Genomic DNA, 24777 nt, shown 5'->3' with positions numbered 1-24777 from the left:
CATTGCTGGAATGGTACAGTTACACTAGGACTTTACCCCAAATTTAAAATTTTGTAACAGTAGAGGAGAAAAAACATCTTGTTCTATTCACCAAAATAACACAATTTATTATTATCACATGACATTAGGCTAAAAGACAACACACATGAAACTTGTTACCTGCATTGTGTCGGGCAATATACCCAAATGCCCAAGATGCACCTTCTTTGACTCCAGGGTCAAAATCCTCCAAGCAAACCACCAGCATTTCCAGTGCTCCACACTGAACTACTGCCTGAGCTAGTTGTGGAGAATGTTTAGCAATTGCTCTTAGCACAAATGCAGCTGCTTTCTTGTAGTAACGCTAGACAAATCAGAAACAAACAAACAAACTTTCACTAACATTAAGAAGTTCAAAGCATAATATAGTACAGACATGCCTAAATTAGACTTTTTCAGTAGCAGCAATATCTCATACAGATCCAAATCGGGATCACTAGACATCACACAAACAATGAACCTACAGTTCTTTGGGACAACTCATGATATAAAATCTGCAGCAAGTGCATAAACAAACAGAAAAAATGAGAGAGCTGGAAGGATATGGGAAAAAAACTAGTCTAGGTAAGTCTGTTTGTTAAGTGAGTAGTGAACAACAAGAGCTGAAAAAACAAAAACTCTTAACATACTTAACCAGATTACACAGATTATGCAGGGCAAGCTCCTAAAATAATTCTACCCATCTGTAACACTTGCAAGGTTTTACAATTTCTAGAATTGATACCCTCACAATACCTTGATGAGAAAACACTACTTATATTTGCAAATAGGAAACTGAGACAGAGAGAATTAGATCAAATAAAAGAGTATAGTATCTGAATCCTGCAATGCCTAAATACTGCCTAAAACCCTAAAACAGCTAGGATACTGAAAACCCATCTCACCAACAAAAGCACAGCTAAGTCTTCCCTCAAAAAGTCACATTTCAGTCTCCTCCTGCAGTTTTATAACCACCATTGGGATATGGATGCTGAAGATTAAATTTCTTCTACTGCCTTACATTTTCAAAATCCAGAGCCCAGTTAAAGTACTCTGGCCAGAGAAAACCATGTTGTGAGAAAGACAGTTCCACTCCCTCGTGAAGGGCAAGATTCATGTGGACACAAGTAACCTGCAGCTATGTTTGTGTGCCTGGAGAATGCCCTCCAGCCTGGGCATTGACAGATGATCCCTATGGACAAGCTCTAGAGGGCTCTCTCTCTATGCCAGCTGGCTTTGATCTCATCCCAAGATGCTTGATTCTCCCCTGCTCTGCACAGGGAGCCTGAGCACTTTACAGCACTAGTCCTACTGTCAGGGTACCCAAAATTTAAACAGTGCAAAGCCCACATCCCTTCTGGATCAAGTCCAGAAAAACAAAGAGCCATGTGAGTGCTTTTGTGCATCCTGCAAGGTATCCAAACACCTTCAAAAGCCTGATCTAAAGCACTAAGATACGGCAACAGAACAGTATTTGCAGGAAATAAAATGTACCCAGGCCCACTCCCTGGTCCTAAAGGAAGGTGACACAGCATAACACATCCATCCACCTAGACTCCTCTTTCCTCAAAGTACAATGGCCTCATCTGTGTTACTGGAAACTGTTCCTGCCTTGTGCTATCCCTTAAACCATGGCCAAGCATTGTTGAGTAGTTTGATGGCTGGCATTGGCTAAAACCACATCAGAGAGCATGATAAAAGCACAGTCATCTTTCAGTGTGCCAAAACATGCCCTTACCTTCCTTAGTTTACCAGTACTGATATAATTCCTTTATGTCAAAAAAAAAAAAAACCTGTTTTCTAAGTTAAGGTCTACAAACAGATGGACCTTACATTAAACATAATATACAAGCAAAGCATCAAACCTCATTTAGGGGGAACAGAAGTTAAGGGAAACAGTAGAGACAAATGGTCAAATCCCTAGATAATGTAAGTTTTGCTGAACTTGATGGAGCCATATTTGTTTACATAAGTCTATGTCTGTACAAATATGGGTATGTTGATTCTGTTAAGTAATTATGCTCCTGGCAAAGAAAAACACTTCTTTGTTTTCATTATTCAAAACACATTCTTCACAAACAAACCATATTCACAGGCGTAGTCAGAATATGCTGTAAAACTGAATTCTGCTCTGTTTAATTGATAAAACATTGATCTGGGATGTTACCCTGTGACTGTTCCCCATAGATCAGTAGAAATAGTATTCATTGTATGCTCAAAGAATCCCATCCTTAAATACAGATGTTGATACATTAAAAGTGAGTGGAATGGAAAAGATTATTTTGCCTGTGTGAAGTGATAAACTGTCTGCTTGCTAAACTCTCCATGAACTGGATGAGTTTCTTTCACTTGCCCTCGGTCACCAAGTTGTAGCAGGCTTTCCATAACCTCTAACAAGTCTTGCTGTTGCTTACCCTAATTATTCTATCTCAAGGAACTCGAGTTAATTTAGTGAGTGTTTCAAGTTGCAGCAGAGGTAGTTTCCAAACCAACAGTGGGTAGAGTTTTGTTCCGCATCTTCCCTTAAACATAGTAATAAAATAACCAAAATGCTTACAACCTTGTCTAATGAAAATCTCCACTTCCTTTTCATACTATACCAGTATCTTGCCATCTAAGTTTTTCTTTAGCATTTTCCTTCTCGATTTTAATTGTATAGGCAATGATTCTGTATGTGCAAAAAGTATGCAATGAGTACATTTACATCTGTTTTCCTCGAAAGATTGAAAATGAAAATATATGGTTTTCCAAATTATATTTCCATTGAAAACCTACATTTCCTCAGTCAAAGCTGCAACATAAGTATGCTTGTGATATCAGTGCACTTAACCCTTTGGCTGTCAGTTCCAGCTGTTAGGAACTTTAATTAAAAGTATTTCTGTTAATCTAGGTTAGCACCATTCAAAAAATCAAAGCTGAAAGAGACAAAAGCTTGAAGAAAAATGTTAGGAAGGGAGTGAAAGAGACCAAAAGATTTATTTGCATTGCAATTGTAACTGTACTTTGTTTGGTTTTGACAAATATGGAGATGAAAGCCTTTCCATATATTTTCCAGTGTCAGAGGTTTGTTATTTCTCATGCTACAGATTTCCAAAGGCCTTCATTTGGAGATACAAGTAGTTCATTACAGAAGTTCAGGGGTTTTATATGTATTTTACACGTGTCTGCTATTAGGGACAAAACCTAGTCAATTATCACCACAGCTTCCAAACTGCCACCTTTCTGAAGAGGAACCTTTTACAAAGCATCACTCAGCCTTTTAAAAACGTTACAGTGCAATGAATGTGTTTCCTATAGTGCGTTAAAAGGTAATACAATATTTTAAAGTCAAGCTTATTTGAAGTCAGACTCAGGCATACAGTATACAGTGACTTCTCAGGGGTTCAAACTTACATGCTGCTCTGATTTTGATACATTTAATGTCCTATTAGAATAACAACAGATGCCGATACAGAAAGATTTCCCTTTCCCTGTATAATAGTTAAAAAACATATTACTTAAGAGAACAATCATGCCTTACATTCTCCTCAGGCAATGAACATATGAGCTGTGGAAGAATGCCAGCCTTCACGACTGCCTCTGCCATCCCCACGTCATAATCAGCAAGTCTCCCAAGAGCCAAGGCAACGGTCTGTCGAACACTTGGGATGACATCCAGCAACAGAGGTCTCAGCAAACACACTACACCTGAGTTGCAGCAGGAAGACAAAAGCCAATTTGGTAAGCAGAAGATTTTCTAAACATTTGCCTTTACTCATAAAAATCTATTAAATTAGTCTTCCAGGTAATAAGAACATGTTGGAAACCCAGGTGCTCCACTGAAATGAATCTGGCACTTGGATGGCACTGCTGATGTATAGCAATGCTTCTGCTCACTTTTCATAGGTACAAAACAATTCTGAAATACAGAAAAGTCACATGTAGAAAAAAGGTGTATTCAAATGTCTATAAAATACATCTTAAAGTTTACACAAGAAACTTAAGTTATATTCAAACATACATAAAATGCATGTGTTACAGTGTGCACGGGAAATTCCATCTGGAGATCCTGGCTCGAAGACATTGGCATGTCCCTCATTCATTATGCCAGCAGAACCTCTACATTGAATTACAACAAATTACATTTCATCTGTTAAAAGCACTGACTGATTTGAAGAGCAATATCCATAATACATTACACTCCACATAGAAGAGTTGTAGAATTTCTTATCACGTTATTATTTATGACGTGTTTTCACTGATGAGTTCACAATGCATCAGCTAAGCATAAAAAATGTGAAAGTAGCAGCAAGGCAAACTATAAGAAACTATAGACTGAATGACTGGATAACAAAATGGCAAGTGAAATGGAGCTTATGCAGGGAACCCAACTCCAACCTCACATATGCACTGATGGACCCCAAACAGGTTACTACCAACCTGGAGAAAAATCTCAATGTTAGAACAGACAGTTCCATAGAGATCTCAGCTCTTGCTCAGCAGTAGAGAGGAAACTTTACCTGCAGAACTATACAGAATGCTCAGGATTATCTGGAAAGGGGTAGAGGCTAAAGCAGGGGTCATCACTATCCTACATTTAATACGCTCCACTAGAGTAGAACTGAAAAATGTTCATTGAAAGGGAACAAGGACAATCAAAGACGACCAATCTGCATGTGGAGGCTCTTCCTGTTAAACTAACACTCTTCAGTGGGGATAGCAATGAGATCCAAATGGTCATATAAAGAATGTGATTTGTAAGGTCTGGGAAGGGAAAATGAGTTGTGATCCTTCAAATGTACTGTCCCTGTAGTAGCCAGCTCCATGAATTAACATTTTGACGCTTTACACCTTAGCCAGAAAGCAGAGGTCTCTGAAAAACAAGATGTGTTACAACAGAACAATGAACACTCAGAGCTACAGGTGCCTTCACATCAGCTCTCTCAGTCCTTTCCACTAATTTTTTTTACAAATATAAAGATCTAGTTGAGTAACAGTGAAAGAAAGCAAGACTTCCCTTCTCAAGGGCTCATACGGTTACTAGCACTGAACAAAGGCCTTTTGGAGTGGCAGTGCCACAACAGGAGGGTCACTGCCTAATGACAAGCAAAAAACATCCAGGTGTTCAACAGGTACTCCATGACAAGGAAATGCTGAGGACCTCAGAGCAAGGAATAGTCCAAAGGGACGGAGGCTATAACAAGTTACACCTGTAGCATACTTCTTTCCCTAAAAAGAAAAAAAGTAAGTAGAGTAGCAATAAAATTCCCTTCTTTATTTTACACCAAAAAATTGCTCCCAGCAAGAAGGAAATATCTGAATTGTCTATACATGGCTCTGAAGGGGCTGGGAAGGAGAACACAAAAAACTAACCAGGGAGGCCATGCTATCCACTAACAAATTCGTAGGAAGGTAAATATTCTAGACAAAAGCTGCACTGTCATGAGAGGTACAGCCTCCCAGCATGTTCACAAGACAAAATTACACAGGTTTCAGAGGGATACATAACAAAAGCAGAAAAGTAAACTGAACCTATGGAAACAGAACTGTAATACAGCTGGAGCCTTCTCACCCTTCTGTTAAAGCCTCTGGGAGCTGAAAGAGGCCTCCTGTGTACCAAATGACAAAAGATAGATCCTCCAGTACTGTAAGATCAATGTGAATTCATTTAGCAGCTCACAGAAATCACTACTTCAGAATGTGGTCATCGAACTGACATGAACTCTCATGAAATCTCCATAGCAGGTACAGTGTCATTAGCAAGTTATCCTTCATATCAAAAACCACTAAATACTTTATATGACAAATTAGAAGTAAAAACAAACATATAAGTTGGGGCCAATGCCATGTATCATCTGTTATCTTCTAGCCACTCATTTACACCCTCTGTGGGAGGGTATTTTCTTGTCCTTCTCTTTAACATCAGTTGCATGCAAACAGCTGAAATTCCTAAGGGGGCCTCACACTGTTCTTACAATCTACATTGAAGGCATTTCAGTGAAGCAGGAACAATTAGAAGTAGTTCACTTGTATTTACTGTACAGACATTACATTTGAGCCTTTGACTTGAGATTTTATGGAAACAAGATTATTTAATAAATAGGGAAAAAAGAAAGAGGGGAAAAACCAATTTTACTGACATAAAAGAGCCTGTCAGAAGTGGCTGGGGGAGAGGGAAAAGAACACTTCAGTATGCAATGTCCCGACCCTAAAAATGCCAAGAGCCTGATGGCTGGGACATTAAACCAGGATATGTCAGGCAGTTCAGCCCTGATGATCTCAAATCCAGTGAAATTAGAAAGACTAGAATCACTTTACCAGGGAGCTGGGTCCAGACCACATGACACATTTCTGACCTTTAGGACATACCTAGGCATGGCAAAATGTAAAACCACATTTAACAAGGTTTACATACATATATGCTTTGAGTTGTTCCAAATGCAAGATTTATATATTTTGTGTTTTCAAGATTAGCTGATACAACTTTCACTTTTTCACTTTTTTGGAACAGCCTAAAAAGCCTTAAATCTGAAAATGCTTCCAAGCAGCATGCTTCCCCATGACCAATGTCTTTCATCTCATGACAGTATGAACCATATAAAGTTTAGTGATGACATTTAAGCATTAACACAGAATGTTCTACTGCAAGTTACTTTAGCTGGTACAACTTATAGTGAGGAAAGAGATGAAAAATGAAATGGGAGTTACTATTTGAAGAAAGGACATAAAATGTACAACAGGGCTAGGAAAAAAAAAAAGAAAACATGTTAAGAAATAATAGCAACTGTGCTGGTCCTCAAAGAGACTATATGTTCTTATTGCCATGTTTGAATGTAAGAAGAGACAGTGGGCAAATAATTATAATGGAACAAGTTTTGGAGAAACAAGACAAAGAAAAAATAATTCCTGGTGCTGTACAAGCCTTATATTCACATCAAATTAACTGAGAATTGAGAGAAGTATATTTAGGCCTAGACCATGCCTATGCATTGAACATAATTAAAAGCTTTTACCTCTACTTTCTACCTCCCCTTAAAACCACTTTCTTTCTCTGTGCCAAGATGCTTTCCATCACCTCCAACTACTCTGCAAGACCAACTGCTTGAGGAGCTTTCACCATTGTCATCATTTTTGTACCCTCAGCAAACCTAGTATTTCTTTCTTTAGAGCACTTAAAAAAATAATTCTGAGAGTATGAAACAGCTACATCAAGATGCTACAGTCTCCTCCAAAACACCTATAGGAAAGCCAAGATATTCAACCTTTTCTTCTATGACTTTTGAACATAGTGCTGTAAAGGACAAATGTGCCTGATACAGGATGAGGCTTTCCTGCACTGGGCCCAACCCAGCTCTTTGTTCCAGACACAGCTGTATTTGGTGACCTACCCTATTTGATCTCCTCCTTTCATCTATCCTGTTTACAGCAAAGTCTACTCCTACAAAGAGGTCCAAGCCAGGATTCCTATCAGCATTTTTAATTAAATTCAAATGTATTTAATATTATTTAGAGCAGGAAAATAGGCAAGAACTTTCCAACTACTTCCTTTTATCTTGACCATTCACTCAAGTGAACAGGACCATACAGATCATGGAGTAGCAGTGTCTTGTTGCTGAAAACTTTTGAACTCTTTGGTCTTCTTCTAAATAAGTCTATTGTGACAGCAGTAGGAAATTCATTAACTCTAATTCAAAAGCAACCACACTACAAAATAAGGCATGTAGACTATTGGACTAGACTTATTTTGGAAGAGTTCCCACTAGCATTCAGAAACTGAGTAACAGAGAATTACTGCCAAATATTCTCTCTTGCATCAGAAAACCTTGACTGACATTGGGCAAGGAATTATTCCCCTTTCTATCCTCAGTTTCCCACTCAAATTTGTTTCAAAGAATGACACACTTTAGAAGCTGAATCACTCTCAGCACACACTTCTCAAGTGGAGCTGTTACATACAGGCCTGATGAACTTTCTCTTAGCAAGCAAGTGCTGGCTGCTGCCTATCTGGAAAACAAACAAACAAAAATCACTTGGGGCAGCAGCAGGTTCCAATTTTTATCATTCTAAGTTTCTGTAGGAAACAGTCACTATTCTGGAGATAGCAATCTTTGCTTGGCCATTTCGATTTTTTGGGGAAAACAACCTGGAATTCATGCAAAATACTTCCACCCTCCCCCCATCCCCATCAAATCCTTGTCAAACTTAACTAGTCACAAGAGAAACATCATTACACTAGAAATTCTTCCCATTTCTGCATCTGAAGATGACTATTCCTACTTTACCCTTCTTCCTTAAAGGAAAAATAATTTCTGTTTTAAAATGTGGAGAAAAGTCCAGTTATCTCTGGACACACTCTTGACTTGAAGATGCTGTCTTTCTAATTTATGCTATGGATCATTTATGCTCTTCTCATTTTTGTGTGCTACCTGTTACATTTAGAGCATTCACAGAGCTAACATTAGCACTTGAACATTCATCATATCAGCTTGATTTTTCAGAGCTCCTCATGTCAAATTCAGCTGACTTAACAAGGAAATAAAATAGAAATTTATTTCTGCCTCACCCCAACACCCTATCTTCAACTATCCTTTTCCAGGAGCTGCATAGCAGTAGGTTTTAAATCCCTACTTAAAACAAATGTTCCAGAAGAACAGTGAGAGAGAATTTTCACACTCACTTGTCTTGACACAGCCTCTTCCAGAGACAGCAGAGAATGCAAGTCTCAAGTACATACTCCTCAAGTGTGACTCATCACGAGGAAGGACTCCTCACTGCCACAGTTCCATCCACAGCCCAACTACCATCCTTCAAAGATCAAAGGGAACATAAATACAGTTTGGTAACAGAGACTCTGGCTGATCAAGTAATTCATACAGCAACTACCAGATGGTGTGGGACATAATGCACTTCAGTTTGACAGGATCACTGAAGATTCCTGAAGGATAGAGGAACAGAAAGTTTCTCTCCTTAGATGCCAAACCCTGTTTCTGCATTAATGAAGCAGAACTAATCCTGCTACAAGAGCACAAATTTTTGAAAATACCACATACAGGGCTGTTGGTGGCCACCAAGCAATTGTGCACAGACACACCAAAACCAAGGTGGTCACAAGGAGCTGCTTCTTTTTAATGTCCACTTGTTAAGATGAGAGTGAAGTTTCTAAAAAATTCTGGTTTTGACATCTTACTTGCAAATCTCCAGACAGGCCAGGAGACTGAGAAGAGGAGGAATCCTGAAACAGCTGAGCTTTCACTTGATTGAGTTACAGAAAAAGGTCAATCCTCCAACTTCAGCTGCATTTATTTTCTCCTTCTCTGTCATCTCTTGTACTTTCCTTAAAACAGCCTCCTTCTTCCCTTCATCAGGCACCACAATGTCATCAAGCCTTTGGGAAAGCCACTCTTTACACTTGATCTACTACAACTGCAAAGATAACATTTTGTCTTTTATGCCACATTGCATAATCCTCTCCTACTTCCCCTGCTGCTAAAGTTTAGTAAAGCTTTTAACTCAAAAATATTTTTTATAAAACACAAAATCAAAACAAACAAACAAACAACAATGAAACAACCAAACAAAAAAAAAAAAACCAAAGCTGTATGCATCCTTTACAAAAGAAGGTACATAAACTCCAGTGTGGAAACTGGCTACTTGGAGTCTGTCCATGCATATCCACTTGCAAGATCCAAATGCTCCCAGGCTTTCTATTAAGCACAGTGCTGTCAAATCACTTCCTTTAATATTATACAAAATATGGAACTATATCCTAAAATCCCATCCCAAGGGTCTGGTTCTGATTACACAGGGCCAAGTGCCCAACTGTCACATTCAAAAGAAGTATATTTAAAATACATACATCAGAATAAAAAGTTGAGAAAAGCATAGGCAAAAAGATTCAATGTAATTGGAGGAGGGAAATCAATTTGAACACTGTTTTCTTAAAAATAAAGGCTCCTAAAACCAACCCAGAGATTCAGAAATATAGCTTTAAAACCTGTCACCAGTGGAATAGGTCTGGAGCCAGTAAAAAACTAACACTGATGACACCACTCTTTACCTACAGAAAAACAGAGCACAAAATAGGGCAGGTGGTGGAGCCCTAGTCTGATTCAGATAAGCCCTGTCTCCAGGCTTTAGCCTCTTGCCAACATGGGTTGTGTGGAGCAGGGACAGGAGAAAAAGCCCAGAGGTAAAAGCTGAGGAGAGGGCTCAGGACTGGAGAATAAGGCCTGAGAAGCAGCTTGATACCTGGGGAGACCTGGGCTCAGGGCTGTGGGCTGATGGAGTGGGAGGACACTTGGAAGAAACTCACTGGGAGAGGACCTTCGTTTGCAGTGACATTTTGGAAACTTCCTGGAACCCTGCAGACTGGCCAGCAGGGCAGATGAACAGCAGCTGAATTTATCTGCCCAAGATGATAAAACACCCCAGCAGCAACGTGAAGGGAAGCCAGGTGTGCAGGCCCCAGCACACAGGCTGCTGCACCACACAGATCTGTTTTTCCATGTTCCATGCTCAGCTTTCCCCATAACTTCTGCAGCCATTACACTTAAGAATGTAATTAGCCCCAAGAAAGGGGTTAAAGAGCTGATCTTGCAATCTCTTTAAAGTCAAAGTAGCAAGACTAAACTGTTTCTTAATCAAAATGATAGCTTTAAATAAGTCACATATTAAAAGCAACATTCTTATCACCATATGTTCTAATGCAAGATAAATAAACAACAATCAAATAATCAATCAAAAACAAATACCTAGAAGTAATTATTCTGGTACATTAATGAATCCTGAATTGCAAATGCCTCCAAAAAAACCAAAACAAAATGCAATTTCAAAGGGGTTATTTATTCACAGAGAGCGGCACTTCACAAGGAAAACAAACGAAGAATTAGACCCAGTGACTACCACTGTTATAAATATACTAGAAGCACTTCAGATTTTCACCTAGCTCTTCTAAAAGACTGACAGCTGCCTAAATCTCAGTGCAAGAACGAGAGTTCAAGTTCATCTGCCATTATAACTGAAAATAGCCTGTTTCTGGGATTTTAAATTTTGGAAGGATGAGGAGGTGTGGAGCTGAATAGTGCATTCCAGTACCAAGCTTCATGAGCAGTAGCTGCCAAATGAATAGATTTATTTTTAAAGAGTATATTTAAAGTTGTTACTATCAAAGGACCTTCTTCCATTAGTCAGCAGCCCTCAAGAAAGAAGATTTGATAAATTGTCTGTCATTGTTTCACATGTATATTTACTAAATGGAAAACTTTAGGAGTTTCGGAGCAAACTTTTCTCCTCAAGTATCAACTAATTAAACATTCAAATGACAAATCCTATAATTAGTCATGGCAGTATTTAATCACGAGGAACAATTTTATCAAAGCAAATCAGAAAGCTGGAAATGAGGAATGAGAAAAATAGGAATGAGTTCCAACAAAAAAATCTCTCTGATCATTCCTTGCACTTTCTTGCCACCAGAAAGCTGCTAAGCTCCCAGGCACTAAACCCCTATTCTTGACCAGGGAAGAGCCAGTGCCATGCACATGTGTCAAAGCTCAGGGCCAGATTCCAGCTCCCCGGTTACACCACCTTTGAGATTTCTGCCCAGTGGGAAAAGCAGCTCCAGCACTTGATGAGATACAGAAGCTTCAGAAGACAGATGCCCTAAGAAAAGGTGGGCTTCCTGTTGGCCCTCTCTGACCTTCTTTTTAGCTTCCCACCAGTTTTCCTCACAGGTCATACACAGGAGTCTCTACAATAATGGTACCTTAAGGTTTCTCAAGTCAGGCCAGCATAAGGAGCTCATGTCTCTGATTCTGGCTGCTTGCTCCTCTCCAGGCTGCAAGCTCCCAGTGTGCAACAATACCACTGCCTGTAACTGCTTTAATACCACAGAAGCAGGGCTTAGAGAGTAGTAAGTAATTACTTTTTCAACACTTCCACCTTTCATGATGTTAGCATGCTATCCAAACACACATCTGCAAAGATTAAGGTCTCAAACTAGTATTTATTTTCCTTATAAAGATGTTAAGTATTTATCAAAAAGACTTCTAAAATGGGATCAGATGCTTTATTCCTTCAGCACTCATCTTTCATTCTTATTCCAGGAATATAAACTGAGGCCATTAATATAAGAGTACATGTACATTTTAAGGATTTGGTTTTGTTCAAATTCAAGTCACTGTAATCTTGCCTTCTGCTTTTGCCAGAAAAATACTAAACCCTGACAACTTTTGAGATCCAACAAAAGAATCCTTCAAGGAGCCTCTGACTCTAGCTAATGTAAAATGACAGCAGGTAAAGACTTCTCTCATCTTCTTAAAACAGAAATCTACATAAGGGATGGCTAGAATTCTTATTCACCAGAAAAATAAACAACCCCCAAACCCTTTGAAACACAGATTTATACAGAGATACATGTATAGACAGGTATCTTACTTAAATCATTGCTCCAGCACTCACTAGATTAAGATCATAAAAGGCACACCAGTTATCTGCTGGACAGTAATGTCCCAAAATATTTGTTTTATTAAAAGGACCAATTTTATTTTGTGGGAGGTTTTAAAGAAAAACACTTAATCACATAATTTAGAAGATTTTAAAACTTGTGTCTAGCACATCCAGAAAAGGCCAAAATTAACAACTCTCATTGCAATTATATAACTAGAGAGTATTTTTAAAGACACTGGTGGGAAAGATGGTAAAATATGTGTGGGCCATCCAAAAAAATTATAACAGCCATATTTGCAGACATTCCTCCCTTGCCCAGCATCTGAAAAACTAAAGCTTGTGGAAAAGCAGCTCATGACCAGAAACAGCCAAGTGGGATAATCTACACAAATGCATATTTCCACACGGCTGCCCAGAGCCTGATCCTTGCAAACTGAACCTTCAGACCAACACCAGCTGTGTGCAGAATAAAGTTTCAGGCCTCTGAACCAATTATTTGTTCTGCACAAGCAACAAATCAGTTCTGAGGTAAAGTTACCAACCAGATTATATCAAAAGAGTTATTTTAAAAATAAATACAATGCAAATTAATTTAACTTGGTATTTTGATTGTTTTCTTAAAATATAAACTTTCTGCATTTTTAAAATGCTGTGCTGTGAGAAGCCTGCCTATATGGGATCTCTCTCTGGAAGCTGCTAAAACCAGGACTGTAAAAGGACACCGAGGGACCTCTTCATACAAATAAGGCATAAATTATTCCTATAGCAAAGATGTCCCTTTGGCAAAGAGATCACTAGTATAAATTACAGTAGTAGCATTAACTCACCAAAAGATGGAAAACAAAACAAAAAAATCAAGAGCCACAGCAAGGTAATACAAAAGGCCTGGTGTCAACATGTGACTCCCATAATAAAAGTAAATGTTTCCTTAGCAAGAATTTTAGTTACAGATTTTTCAATAAAACAATTTTAATAAACGGTTGTAAATAAAATTACAGAAAGTTGTAAATATTTACACTATTGGTTTTATTTTCCATTTGCTTCTTAGATGTCATTGTATTTGAGAAAAGACTGATAGCTTTATTAGATCTGGGAAACAAGTACTAAAAACAAAATCTAGACACACCAAAACATAATCAATTCATGAATACCACATGGCAAACCAACCACTGATCTACAGCACATTTCCAAACTGTCGTTCAGGTAATCAATTACCAGGCACTTCTTTTTCCTCTTTTAAGCTCAGGAACTTTGGCCGAGCAGCGTGGGTCTGCCAGATGCCAGCAGCACAACAGCTGGTAGAAGTGTTCCCGCAGCTCCTCTTTCTAAAAATGTTCAATTTGGTTCACGACATCCCATGGCAGCAATATAACAAAAGCAAATCCCTCCTAAACTGAGCCAATCTGCCGGCAGAAAGCATCGAAGAATTTAAAAAAAACTTTTAAAGCCAGTTAAAAAAATGTATTTATTTTAAAAGTAGAATTTCCTTGGCAAATTAGTGCTGGCTTCATCGGGAATTCCAGTTTCTGCACTTTACATAAAGCTACATCGAAACCGGGAGGAAGTAAGTTTTAAAAAGGATTATATCGAGAAATTTTCCTTGCAATAACGCAGAGGTGTCAGCCCGAATCCACTCCCGCACAGGCACGGGGCTCCCAGCGCAATTTACCTTCCCACCGCAACGAGGGGGACCCGGCAGGCAGAGTGGGAGCCAAATCCTACTGGAAAAAAATCTCCGGAAACTGAGCGGCCAACGGGGGAGGAGATAAAAAAAAAAAAAACCAACCAGGGAAAGGCCGCGCAGCCCCGCGGCGCTCCCGCTCCCTCCCCCGCCCCGGGCACGCCAAACCCGCGGGCCCCGCCGGCTCCGCGTACCTGCGCTCCGGAGAGTGTCGATGCTCTGCGGCCGGGCGGCGAGGTTGGCCACCGCCTGCGCAAACTGCGCCCGGGCACGCTGGTACTGTTCGAACACTGCGGGCGGCAGCGCCGGGGCGCCGGGTCAGCGGGCGGGCGGGCGCTGCCACAGCCCCGCTGCCCCGGCCCCGGCCCCGGCCCAGCCTACCTTGCAGGACCTGCCGCTGGCTCATGGCGGCGCCGGGCGGGCTCCGCGCCCGCGGGGATTTCCGCGCTGTGGACGCGTCTCCCTGGCAACCGGGCGGAAGCCGAGCGGCGGGGGCGGGGCCTCGCTCGTGACGTCAGCGCGCCCGCCCGCCGCGCCCGGTGCCGCTCCGCCCCCCCGGGGTCCGCGCGCCGCGTCCGGGCCGTGCCCGCGGGGACCGGACCGGACGGGACGGGACGGGACGACGGGGCCCGGCGGGCTGTGCACATGTGTCACATGCCCTGCCGGTACAGGTGTGGGTACCGGCATCTACAGAGGCTGGTGGGGCGAGCCGACCGGCAGCTCCGCGGAGAGCGGCCCGCCGCTGCGTCACGTCTGTAGCGCACACACAGAGCACAGCACCTGTGGGGGTGCATCGGCAGGACGTGACATGAAAATGTGCACGGCGACTGTGCGCGCTCACCTCCCCGGCACGCAGCCGCTGCTCTCGGGATCGCCGGGGAATGGGATGGTGGGGACGGGCCGGGATCGCGCAGCGCCCGCTGGACGGTGCCGGGCTCAGCGCAGGGACGTGTCCGGCCAGTCCCGAGCCCAGTCCCGCGCAGCGGAGGCTGGCGGGAGGTGTCGGACGGCCGGGCCGGGGCCTGCCCGCCCCCGCTGGCGCTCGGGAGCGGCGCTGCGGCCGCCCCGCCGGTGCGCACCGGTGGGACGCGCTGCTCCCCCAGGAGCGCGTCCCTTGTCCCGCTCCGCTGCTGCGCAACTTGCCGAGGGCTCGGCGGGCAGATAGGGAGAGCCTCGCCGCTCTGGAGAAATCCAGCGCATCTCCCGGAGATCCTCTGGGGTCCACCTGCCCGGCTCCTGCTTCCCTCCACTCCCTGGGTGCGGAGGGAAAATAAAAAATAAAAAAGAATAATAAGGGCAGCTCGATGCTGCTCGCCCCCCGACGCGCTTTTATTCTTCGGGAAGTGGGGTCGTTTGATTTTACTTTTTTCTTTCCTTTCTCACCACCGTAGCGATTCCTCCTCGGGGATCTCCGCTCTTGCCTTACGCTGCCGCGACGACCCACGCAGGGGTTTTTTTGCGCCTCACTGGGAATAAACTTGTCCAGCGCAGGGCCGCGGAGCCGCCGTCCACCCACGGCCACGGAGCGCGACGGTGCTGGGGCGGTGAGGGCAGCGCAGGGGAGAGCCCGTGGGCTACAGCCACCGCCTGCGCCGGGAGCCACGGGAGCGCGGCAGAAAACGCGCCGTGCCCCGCTGGAAGGGAAGGCTTTTCTCAGATACACAGCGCACTCAATGACCTGCCCGAGCGCACCCATCCGCGCACAAGAGTCGCACAGCGGCAGCTCCCCGCCCCGCCCGGCCGCAGGTGGCCGGGAGCTGCATCCGCTCTCTCGGTGCGGGGGAGCAGCGCGGGAAGGGGCACGGCGGGGAAGGATGCTCCGGCAGCAGCCCTCTGGCTCTGCCTGGCACAGACACAAGTTATTCCTGTGCGCTATAAAGGGGGGCTTAAATTATTTTTTTTTCCCCAGCAGTGTATCATTCAGGTAGATAAGCTGCGCACTGCCTTCCACTTTTTCCCATCTTGGTGTCCTCCCATAAGGACTAATTACGAATAATTCTCTTCATAACTGGTTGGCAAAGACATGGTTGTATCTACGAGTAAACACAACTTTGGAGGTCTGTATAGCAACTAATGCAAACGATGGGACTGGAAAATGAAATCAGTGTTATCCGGGCTAGAAGAGAAATAGACTCTACATCTCCCCCAGTATCTTTTGAGGGCGATTCCCAAGACACAAGATACTTGTGAACGAAGGTAATAGTTAGCTCTGCTATCGATCAGGCTGCTCCAAGTGAAATTGTGAGTCACAACAGAAAATCAGAGTTAATAGTCAATAAAGCCACACATTATTGCACAGTGGCTTCAAGATTTCATAGGCTGGTAATTTTTCCTGCAAAGATATAAATGTACAAAATCAGACGACTGACACTATATAAACATATTATCTGATAGGTAATATAAAGTTTTGTCTCATACTTTGAAGTTGGCACACTGAAGGTACTTCAGCTGCCTTTTAAGAATTTAGAAAAGTGTATGAGAGACGTCTAAATTTCTTTCTGTGTTTACTCAGCTGAGAAGAGAGGGGCTAACATACACAATATCATGATCCAAAATGAGTTAAGAGTATTTCCAAGAGTATTTAGTGTGGAAAAAAAATCTTTAAGCAAACAAATTAAACAGACGGTGTGCTATTCTTTACAAATAAAGGAGACAAATAAAATCAGATTGGTGAGAAGGTCGTTTGCCACAGAAAATATTTTGGGAAATTATCACCATGTGTACTTGAGAGGGGAACAGCTGTTAAACACATTTCTTTATACTTATTTCTGTTCCTAAGTTAAATAAAAAATAAACAAATGGTGATTAATTACTTCCAGAGGTTAAAAAAAAAAAAAAAAAAAAAAAAGCAGATGTGTCGATTACAGATAAATTGATTTATCTGTCTAATTAAGTCTAATGTTTGTATAAGGAACAACAAAACGCACCCTGAGTACCACCAAGACTTGCTGTTACACTCCGTTGCTTGATACTAAGTCTGTTCACATGGTTAGTAATAATAATGAGGAATAAACACCATGCAAATGCGGTCTACGGAAATGTCACCGGTTTTCGCAAAAGTACTGAAGACGGAAAATCATTTATGGAAATGACGTAATTGTGAGACTTCATTGCCTACTGCTGGGGTGCTCATTAGTGGGAAACCTGTATCCTTAAGTTGGTAGTGTTAGCAATGACTGCGTTACCGCACACGTCAGCTTAAAAAATAAACCGGTGACCAGGGGAATAGGCAACAGTTATCCAAATAAATAATGTGTCTTCGGTTTCTGGTGGGTGTTCTTTAATCTCAGACTTTGATTCACTCTAAAATATTCCCGGAACGGGGCGGGGAAACATGGTTTTCCTCAAGACGGGGAAGGGCGAATTTGCTCCTGGGTTTTTTTTGTGGGTGAGACGTGCCGAGGGAGTGGGTTTTCCTGGCTCGGTCTCGTCCCTGCGGGTGCGAGGCAACAGGTGACAGCTCCGGGAGCTGCCGGGTCCCCCCCTAGGACCCTCCGGCTGGAAGGGCACTGGGTGGCCGGTCCAGGACCGGGCTCTCTGTCCCTCAACGGCTCATGCCCCGCTGTGCTCGGCTGGTCAAGCTGCGGATGATCCGCTACGGCTTAAAACTGCACGACGCCTATTAAAAGGTGAGGTCTTCCCGTGCCTTGGTGCGGCGGCTTCCCCAGCGGTTCGGGACCCGCCGGAGCTGCGGGTCACCGGGGCTGCAGCCAGACCCCCCCGCGCCCGTCGGCGGGGCGCTGGGTCTCCCGATCTGCCTCTGGAGAATCTGCTCCTCCTGCCACACGCCTGGCGAATTGATCAAGGCGTCGAGGAGATATTCATAGGGTTACAGAAATTAGGGCTTTTAATCCCCTATTTGGCGACTCAGCTCATTTGGTGGGAAGAGCAACGCGCGAACTCTCCCACGGATCGGAGTTGGGAGCGCTGAGTTTTTGAGAGCCAAGAGTTTGAACGTGGAAAGGTTAGTGGGAGTGAATGGGATGTAGGGAGCTGAAGTGCTCTCTGGAAAAGAGCACACTGTGTGAAGAATCTCCAACTCCCCGTAAAGCCTCTACTAAAGTTAATTTGAATCCTTGAATAGTTTATTTTTCAAATTTAAGTTGGGCTGTGCCATTGCCTGATTTTGGCAAAAATTCTGTCAGAGACACCGTAGGAATGGAGAGCTCTCTCTTTTTTCTCCCTGAGATTTGTCTCGGGGCTGCAGGGAATCACTCCATTCTAGGATCTCCTCTCCGGATTTTCGGTGGCGAGTTCAGTTTGTAAGACCTTCCTATAGAGTAAATTGTTTCTGTGAGGCGAAGACAGAAACGTCGAGGCACTTCAGACGTACTAGAAAGAGGACTTCTACTTTTTCTTCACCCAAAAGGATGACGCTGGCATTTGAGCAGATATTTGTAACTGTAAACGTGTAAACGGTACAGATTTGGCTAGTGGAGATTGGTGCATCACCATCATACTAGGAAAGGCTGAATAAAAATTTAAAGAGATAAATAAACCGGAAAAGGGCAAAACATGTCAGGTTGACTTGCAGGATGGGACCAGGAAATATTAGCTGCTAGGGCTGAACCCTTTTTACCACGTGCATATGGTTACACCTCTGGTTTCCTGCGGAACCGTCAGCGCCTGTGCAGTGCCATTAAAAAAAATATATTTTTGGGACGTTCCAAAACTGAAAGCCGGAGCTTAATTTATTCTGGGGACTTGAAAGGAGCGACGTCTTCCTTTGTGTCTGATGCTCCGGGGGAGGGTGTGTGTTGGCTTGGCGCTGAACGCTGCCCGCATCTACATATGTAAACCCAGCAGCGCTTCTCCCCCCCGCGCCGGTCGGATTGCAGCTCTCAACAATGCTACCACACAATGCGAAATGCGCGGAGCCTGCGCGGCTGCGGCTGAAAGCCAGAATTTAGCTCTTGATGTGGAAGGACCAAATCTGAGCGGTGCCCAGCGGAGCCCGCAGCTCGCCCCGAGGCTGTCCCGTCCCCCTGCACCGTTTTTGTCCCTGGCTGCTGCGGTTAGAGGGGTGGGGACAGGCAGCAGCCAGACGACCGTATCCCGCTTTGCAGAAGAAGGTGTAACGAGAGGCGCTGGCAGCAGCAAAGGCTGCAAATCGCTGTCGTGTGGTTGCTATTAGCAACAAATCAGCTGAACAGCCTGCAAACCCCGAGCACCTAGGGCGGAGGTGGCAGGGAGAGCGCCGGGGCTGGGAAGACTGGGGTTGATGGGCGCTTTCCCGAGGGGACCTCCCGTGCCGCCCCGAGCTGCCTCCCTGCAGAACGGCCGAGCAGGGGCAGGGCAAGGGGAGATGATGCCTCTGCCTCGCACTGCGCTCCAGGAGAGGGGAAAGCCAACCCTCTTAAAAGAGACAAAATGGCAGCTCATGGCTTGTAGGCATCCTTCCCGGCGCTGAAACCCTGTGTCTCCTCCGCCGGTCCCCCCTTGCTGCCACCTTCTCTGTGGCCGAGGACTCTGCTCGGCAGCACAGCCCCAGCCCGGGCAGCAGCAGCGCGGTGTCCCCCGGGGCTCCAGCCTCAGCCCTTCGCCCTTCGCAGCCAGCCTACCCAGCCTAGAAATCCAAGTGCCATCCCTTCGGAAGGGACACGTCCCGACCGGCTACATCGAAGCCCGCGTTGGGCGTACCGCGCACCCAGCTCGGCTCGGGCTCTGCAGGTGCCGGGAACCTGCGGAGGGCGTGCGCAGGCTCCGCACCCCGCGCAGTGAGAGCTGCCTCGCAGGGGCGTCACTCACTCAGCAGCCCTGCACCTTGGCCATGCCAACACCTTCCTGTCAGCACCCTGCTAGCATAGCTTTTTGAGTATCTTGATTTCAGTTGTTTGGGCTTTCTTCTGTTTTTTGTTTTGTTGTTTGTTTTGTTGGAGGGGTTTTTTTCCTCATTTCTCCTTCAAAGTTTTGGGATTGTGTATGTGGAGTTTTTCTGGGAGTTCTTTGGTGGAGTGTGGGGTTTTTTTGTCAGGGTTTTTTTTCTGATTTTTGTGTTTGAGTTATGGGGAATTTTTTTTTTTCTGTTTGGTTTGTTTTTGTTTTGGGTATTTTTTTTTTCTAGACTCAGTCCACTTTGGAGGCCTCCATCATCTTCACGATGTTGTCTCACAGATCAGGAAGTGCTTTGTTGAGAAGACAACTCTCGAGCATCTCCAACACGTGGAGAAGGAGGAGTAAGAAATGCCACCGCCAGCAGCAGTGCCTGGGAGCTCTGCGCTCAGCGGAGGCCCGAGGATGCGAGGCGGCTCCTGCCGGCCTCGGCCTCCTCCACCGGGGATGCGGCGGCCGAGAGGCAGCGGGGACGTGGAGCCCGGCGGCGGGCGCTGAGGGGGAAGGGCTGCCGGCTGCCTCTGCTATTGGAAAGTGCCTCGCTGCCACTGGGGAGTTCTCACCCGGCAGCTCCCGGAAAATGTACCCCCTCCACACCATTGAGAGCATCGGCGTTCCGAACGGGCAAGGCATCAGCCTGTCCCCGGCGATGGGAACATACAGCCCTTTGTCTCTATAGACGAGGTGCGATATTCAGCTAAGGGCCATGAAAATAGATACGCCAAATGGCTACCGCGGCGCCCTCCGATTCCTCGGGGAGGTGGGCTCGCCCCGAGGCCCCACCGTGCCCCGGGAAGGGCTGGTGCCGGCCGGCCTCGGCGGGAGGCCGTGTGCTTGCGGCAGGGCGATCGGGGATACAGGACCGCAGCTGGAAAACCCGCAATGCTCCCGTCCCGCTGCGCACATCCCCAAATGTCCGGGCTGGCCGGAGCATCCCATGGGCCCGCAGGCGGGGGAAGGCAGACTGGACTCAGGACAGTGCGGAGCCTGCGGCGGCACCGCCTCACCTCGGCGGAGGGCGGCTGCGGCCGGGGGTGCTGCCTGCCAGACGCGCCCGCCGCCCCCGGCCGGACCCGGCGCGGCCCGAGAGCTGCCAAAGCACGACGGCGCACCCGCGGCGGCCGCGGGCGGGGGCCGGTGGGGCGGCGCTGGCGGGGCCCGGAGCGGCGGGGCTCCCCCGCGGGTCCCGCTCCGCGCAGCCCCGTTCGAATCTGGCGGCGCGGGGGAAGTTCCGCGGGCGCGAGAGGTGCGCAGGCGCAAGATGGCCTCTGCCCGGGCGCGGGGGGCGCGGAGCGGGGCGGCCCGCCCGTGAGGGGCAGCGGCGGGGCCCGGCCGCGCCCGCCGCACCGGCGGCAGCCGGCGCCACGCTTCCACGCCGGCCCGAGGAGCCGCGGTCCCGCCGGAGGACGCGGCGCGGAGAGAAACGCAGCAGAAGCGCAGCTCCCGGCTGCGCTCCCGGGGCGGGCAGCGGCCGCCCGCCCGGCGGCGGGGAGGCCCGCGGGCTCCTCGCCCCCCTGGGGCAGCGCCCGCCTCCGGCACCGCCACTCGCGGCCTTTCCGTGACTGCCCTGGCTCGCCCGTCGCGGCCGCGGCTTCGCGGCAGCGAGAGGGGATGGAGGTCCCTCTCCCTGCCCAACCCCGCAGCAAAACCTCCTTTGCCGTGGGTGTTACGTGTACTTCGTGCTCTACCCGTTAATTACATTGATTTTTTTTTTTTTTTTTAACCCACATAATCACTGTTAAATAAATACAACTATCCCATTCCCAAAGACGGCGAGACCGAGAATTGCCTGATCCACACCGGGCTTTACAAGTTTTTCTGTTCTCCTGGCGGGACTCCTCTGTTGATCTCGGGAAAAGCGAGTGAAGGAGCCAGAGCTGGAAAAAAATCCTCGCTGCCAGAATCCTTGCCATCCTTGAGTTAATAAAACACAAATCAGCCGTGGGTCGGGGCTCCCGGAACGGGGCAACGGCATTGAGCTGCGGAAAGCGGAGATCCGCAGCCCTTGGGAGGTGAGGGCAGGTTCTTCGCCAGGCGTCCTCCGGGCAGGAGACGGGCAGAAAAGATGAAAAACAAACTGTTTATAGTAAAATAAAGGAAATCCGTTTCAAGTACCCATAGTAGGAGCGAGAACGTTAAAAATTAACAGCGGAAACAGGAAACACTTATCTGAGTAAACATTGTGTCAGAATTTCACCGTTTTAAAATTGGGAGGGCGCGAGGTGCTCGGCGGGGCCGCCGCAACCCTCCTCCCTCCGCGGTGCCGGCCACGGGGGCCGCCGCCGACCGCCCCGTTCCGGGGCCAGAAATCGGAGCCCGACACGACGAGACAACCCGATCCTCATCAGCCAGTTTGGTGGCAAAGATCGGAACTGCAGGAGTTCCTGCGTGGTGAGAGATGAACAGTCCAGAAGTGATGTTTGGAAGGTAGGAGAACTCTGCCACGGCGGCTAAGGAACCGGCGGTTCGGGGCCGCGGGGAAGAAGAGAAGAGGCGCAGGCTTGGCGGTAGCGGAAGGAAGGAGAGTTCGCCCTGGTACCGGCCGTGCGAAGACTTGCTTTGGCCGCGCTTTGAAAATCCCCAGCGAAACGAGCGACTCCTGGAGCAGCGGTGCGGCGGCCGAGGTGGCAGCGGTGACCCGGCGGCCTCGGCCAGAGGACCGAAGGCATCGCCTCGTCGGGAAGGGCGCCCGCCGCTGCCGCTGCCTCCGCCGTCGGGTTTCTTTGCCTCCCATCATTCAAAACTCGGGGAGCGTCGTTTTCTCTCGGCGTTTCCTGGAGCTTCCCCGGTGCTGCCCGGGTCCCCGGCGCCGCGGCGGTGCCGCCCTCCGCTTCCCTCGGCTGCCCAAGGGACGCTGCCGGTGTCGGAAATTGGCCGGTGGTACCCGCCTGCCAGCCTCTGTTTTCTGGAATCCACGGGCGCACGTCGTTGACAGAAATTGTCAGTGCTAGGGGGACAACCACCTCCGCTAAGCAAGCTCGTCATGCTCCTCGTTCTCTCCCGGCATATTTCTGCATTCCATCTACGTGTTTTTGTCCGTCTTCTCCAGAAGCATATGGAGATTTTCATGCTCCCTCTCTGTTGCTTTCCCCGGGGCTGGATCCCCATTCGTGCCGGACACAAAAGCGCTGCCTGGAGCTGCAGGCAGCTGAACCAGGGCGGAAAATTTGGTCGGACGAAGGCAGAAAAACATCATTTTCCAGCCGGCACAGATCGCTCCTGCCTCTATCCTTGACCAGATTGCTTGTTGAACAAGCTCAGGAAAACGCACCAGACTTCGCCTTCATCCCTCCATCTATATAAATGCACCGTCGGATAATGAAAAGATTCCACTTACATGTACCGAGATTTCTTTACTATCAGGGAGAATCTAGGTACACGTGAAAGGAAAACCTGTCACTATGTATATGAAAAGGAAAATATTGTGAAACCGGGAAGGCTGACATAGCAGCTTCACAAGTAGAACACCAAGATGCTATCTTTGATCGTCCTCCCAGTTGTGCTTAGCAGTATATACGCATCGCAATGCCATCTGCGCAGGGCCAGCAGCAAAACAAAAGTTTCACATGGCAGCACAAACATCCTCGGCGGCTTTTGCAGCTCGGCAAGAGAGCTACCAGAGCGTTTGCTCTTGATCAGACAGGAGATGTCAAACTGGGAGATGTCGAAAATACTACAAGAGCTTAGTAAATCTCGAAGGGAAATATCCAGCTCCTGTTTTACTGCCGAGTGCTTCACGGGCACTCAACAAAGACCGAGAATAGCTCCGTATTGATGCTAGAAGTAGTGATTAACTGCTATTTCGAATAAAATTAAGCCCATTTTGATCAGTGTGCTAACGTACAAGCCTCTGCTGCAGGTTCAGTGCTGGATTTTGGGTGAAATAATTCAGCCAGTACAGTGTGATTCATTCATGTAGCTGAGGGAATCGTGCCAAGATAGACATTCGGTCGCATTGAGAGATATCTTTATATTAAAACGTATTTAGTGCCACTGAGGCTTTAAAAAGCAATCCAGAACAGCACAGGCAGAACAGGGTACAAGCCATCACAAAAATCAAGTTCTTCCCTTCCCGGACAGTGCAGTTTAACAGGGGCTAAGTTCGAACAGATAGGAGGTAAAACCTGTGGCTCTCTGGGATGTGAGGATGCATCATTTGCTTATTTTCAAGAATAAATCGGGGTCAAATAAAGAACAGCAAGACAGGCCAAATCAAAACAAATCACTACAATTTCTGGGTGTTTTGTTCCCCCCTTTTTTATTTTAGTATACTATACTTTACTGTTCACTAAAAGCTTTGGTACACCCAGTAATACTTCCCATGAGAACTAGATTTTTGTCTTTAACACCACATTATCAACAGAGGTAATTTGCTACTTTTCAATGAATTATCCCTTTTATTTATTTCTTTGATCAGCTATAAATGAAAGTTATTCGTGTATATAAAACTGAAGTTTTTACTGTTGAAATTGAACTGTACATGTTTACTACAGGAAAAAATATCAACTCTTGTTTAACAAGACATATACATCAATAAGCAATAACCTTGTGGAGGATTTGCAATCACCTGGTCTATAAAAACAAGCAGGACAAGTAACAGCAATTTATATGCAAAAGTAATGATTTAATGACTATAAGCAAGACAAAGCAATAAGAATTGTGCTTCTTTTGCAGACTGGAGACAATGAAATGTTTAACTACAATTTTTCCGTACAAACATGAAACAATATCCATATAGAATAAACACCCTCACAAATGTATAACTGATGGGTGATGAACACACACAAAGTTCGACCAAAGCAAAGCACAAACTGAAAAGTGTT

General features: G+C 46.1%; 1 protein-coding gene across 1 annotated transcript in view; it reads right to left on the bottom strand.

The window, feature by feature from the left end:
* SPAG6 (sperm associated antigen 6) overlaps positions 1-14638 on the bottom strand; it is a 35082-nt gene extending 20444 nt beyond the window's left edge. Inside the window, exons 1-4 of the mRNA XM_056485491.1 lie at positions 14504-14638; positions 14317-14412; positions 3539-3705; positions 160-343 (exon numbers count right to left, since the gene is read on the bottom strand). Of these exons, the coding sequence (XP_056341466.1) occupies positions 160-343; positions 3539-3705; positions 14317-14412; positions 14504-14528 (472 nt within the window). The 5' untranslated portion in view covers positions 14529-14638. The remainder of the gene's footprint in view (positions 1-159; positions 344-3538; positions 3706-14316; positions 14413-14503) is intronic.
* Positions 14639-24777: the final 10139 nt, after the last annotated feature.

Source organism: Oenanthe melanoleuca, chromosome 2 (genome assembly GCF_029582105.1).
Source record: "Oenanthe melanoleuca isolate GR-GAL-2019-014 chromosome 2, OMel1.0, whole genome shotgun sequence".
NCBI classification, from domain to species: Eukaryota; Metazoa; Chordata; class Aves; order Passeriformes; family Muscicapidae; genus Oenanthe; species Oenanthe melanoleuca.
The sequence above is the reverse complement of the archived record's forward strand: the minus strand, read 5'-3'. Positions and strand labels throughout refer to the sequence as shown.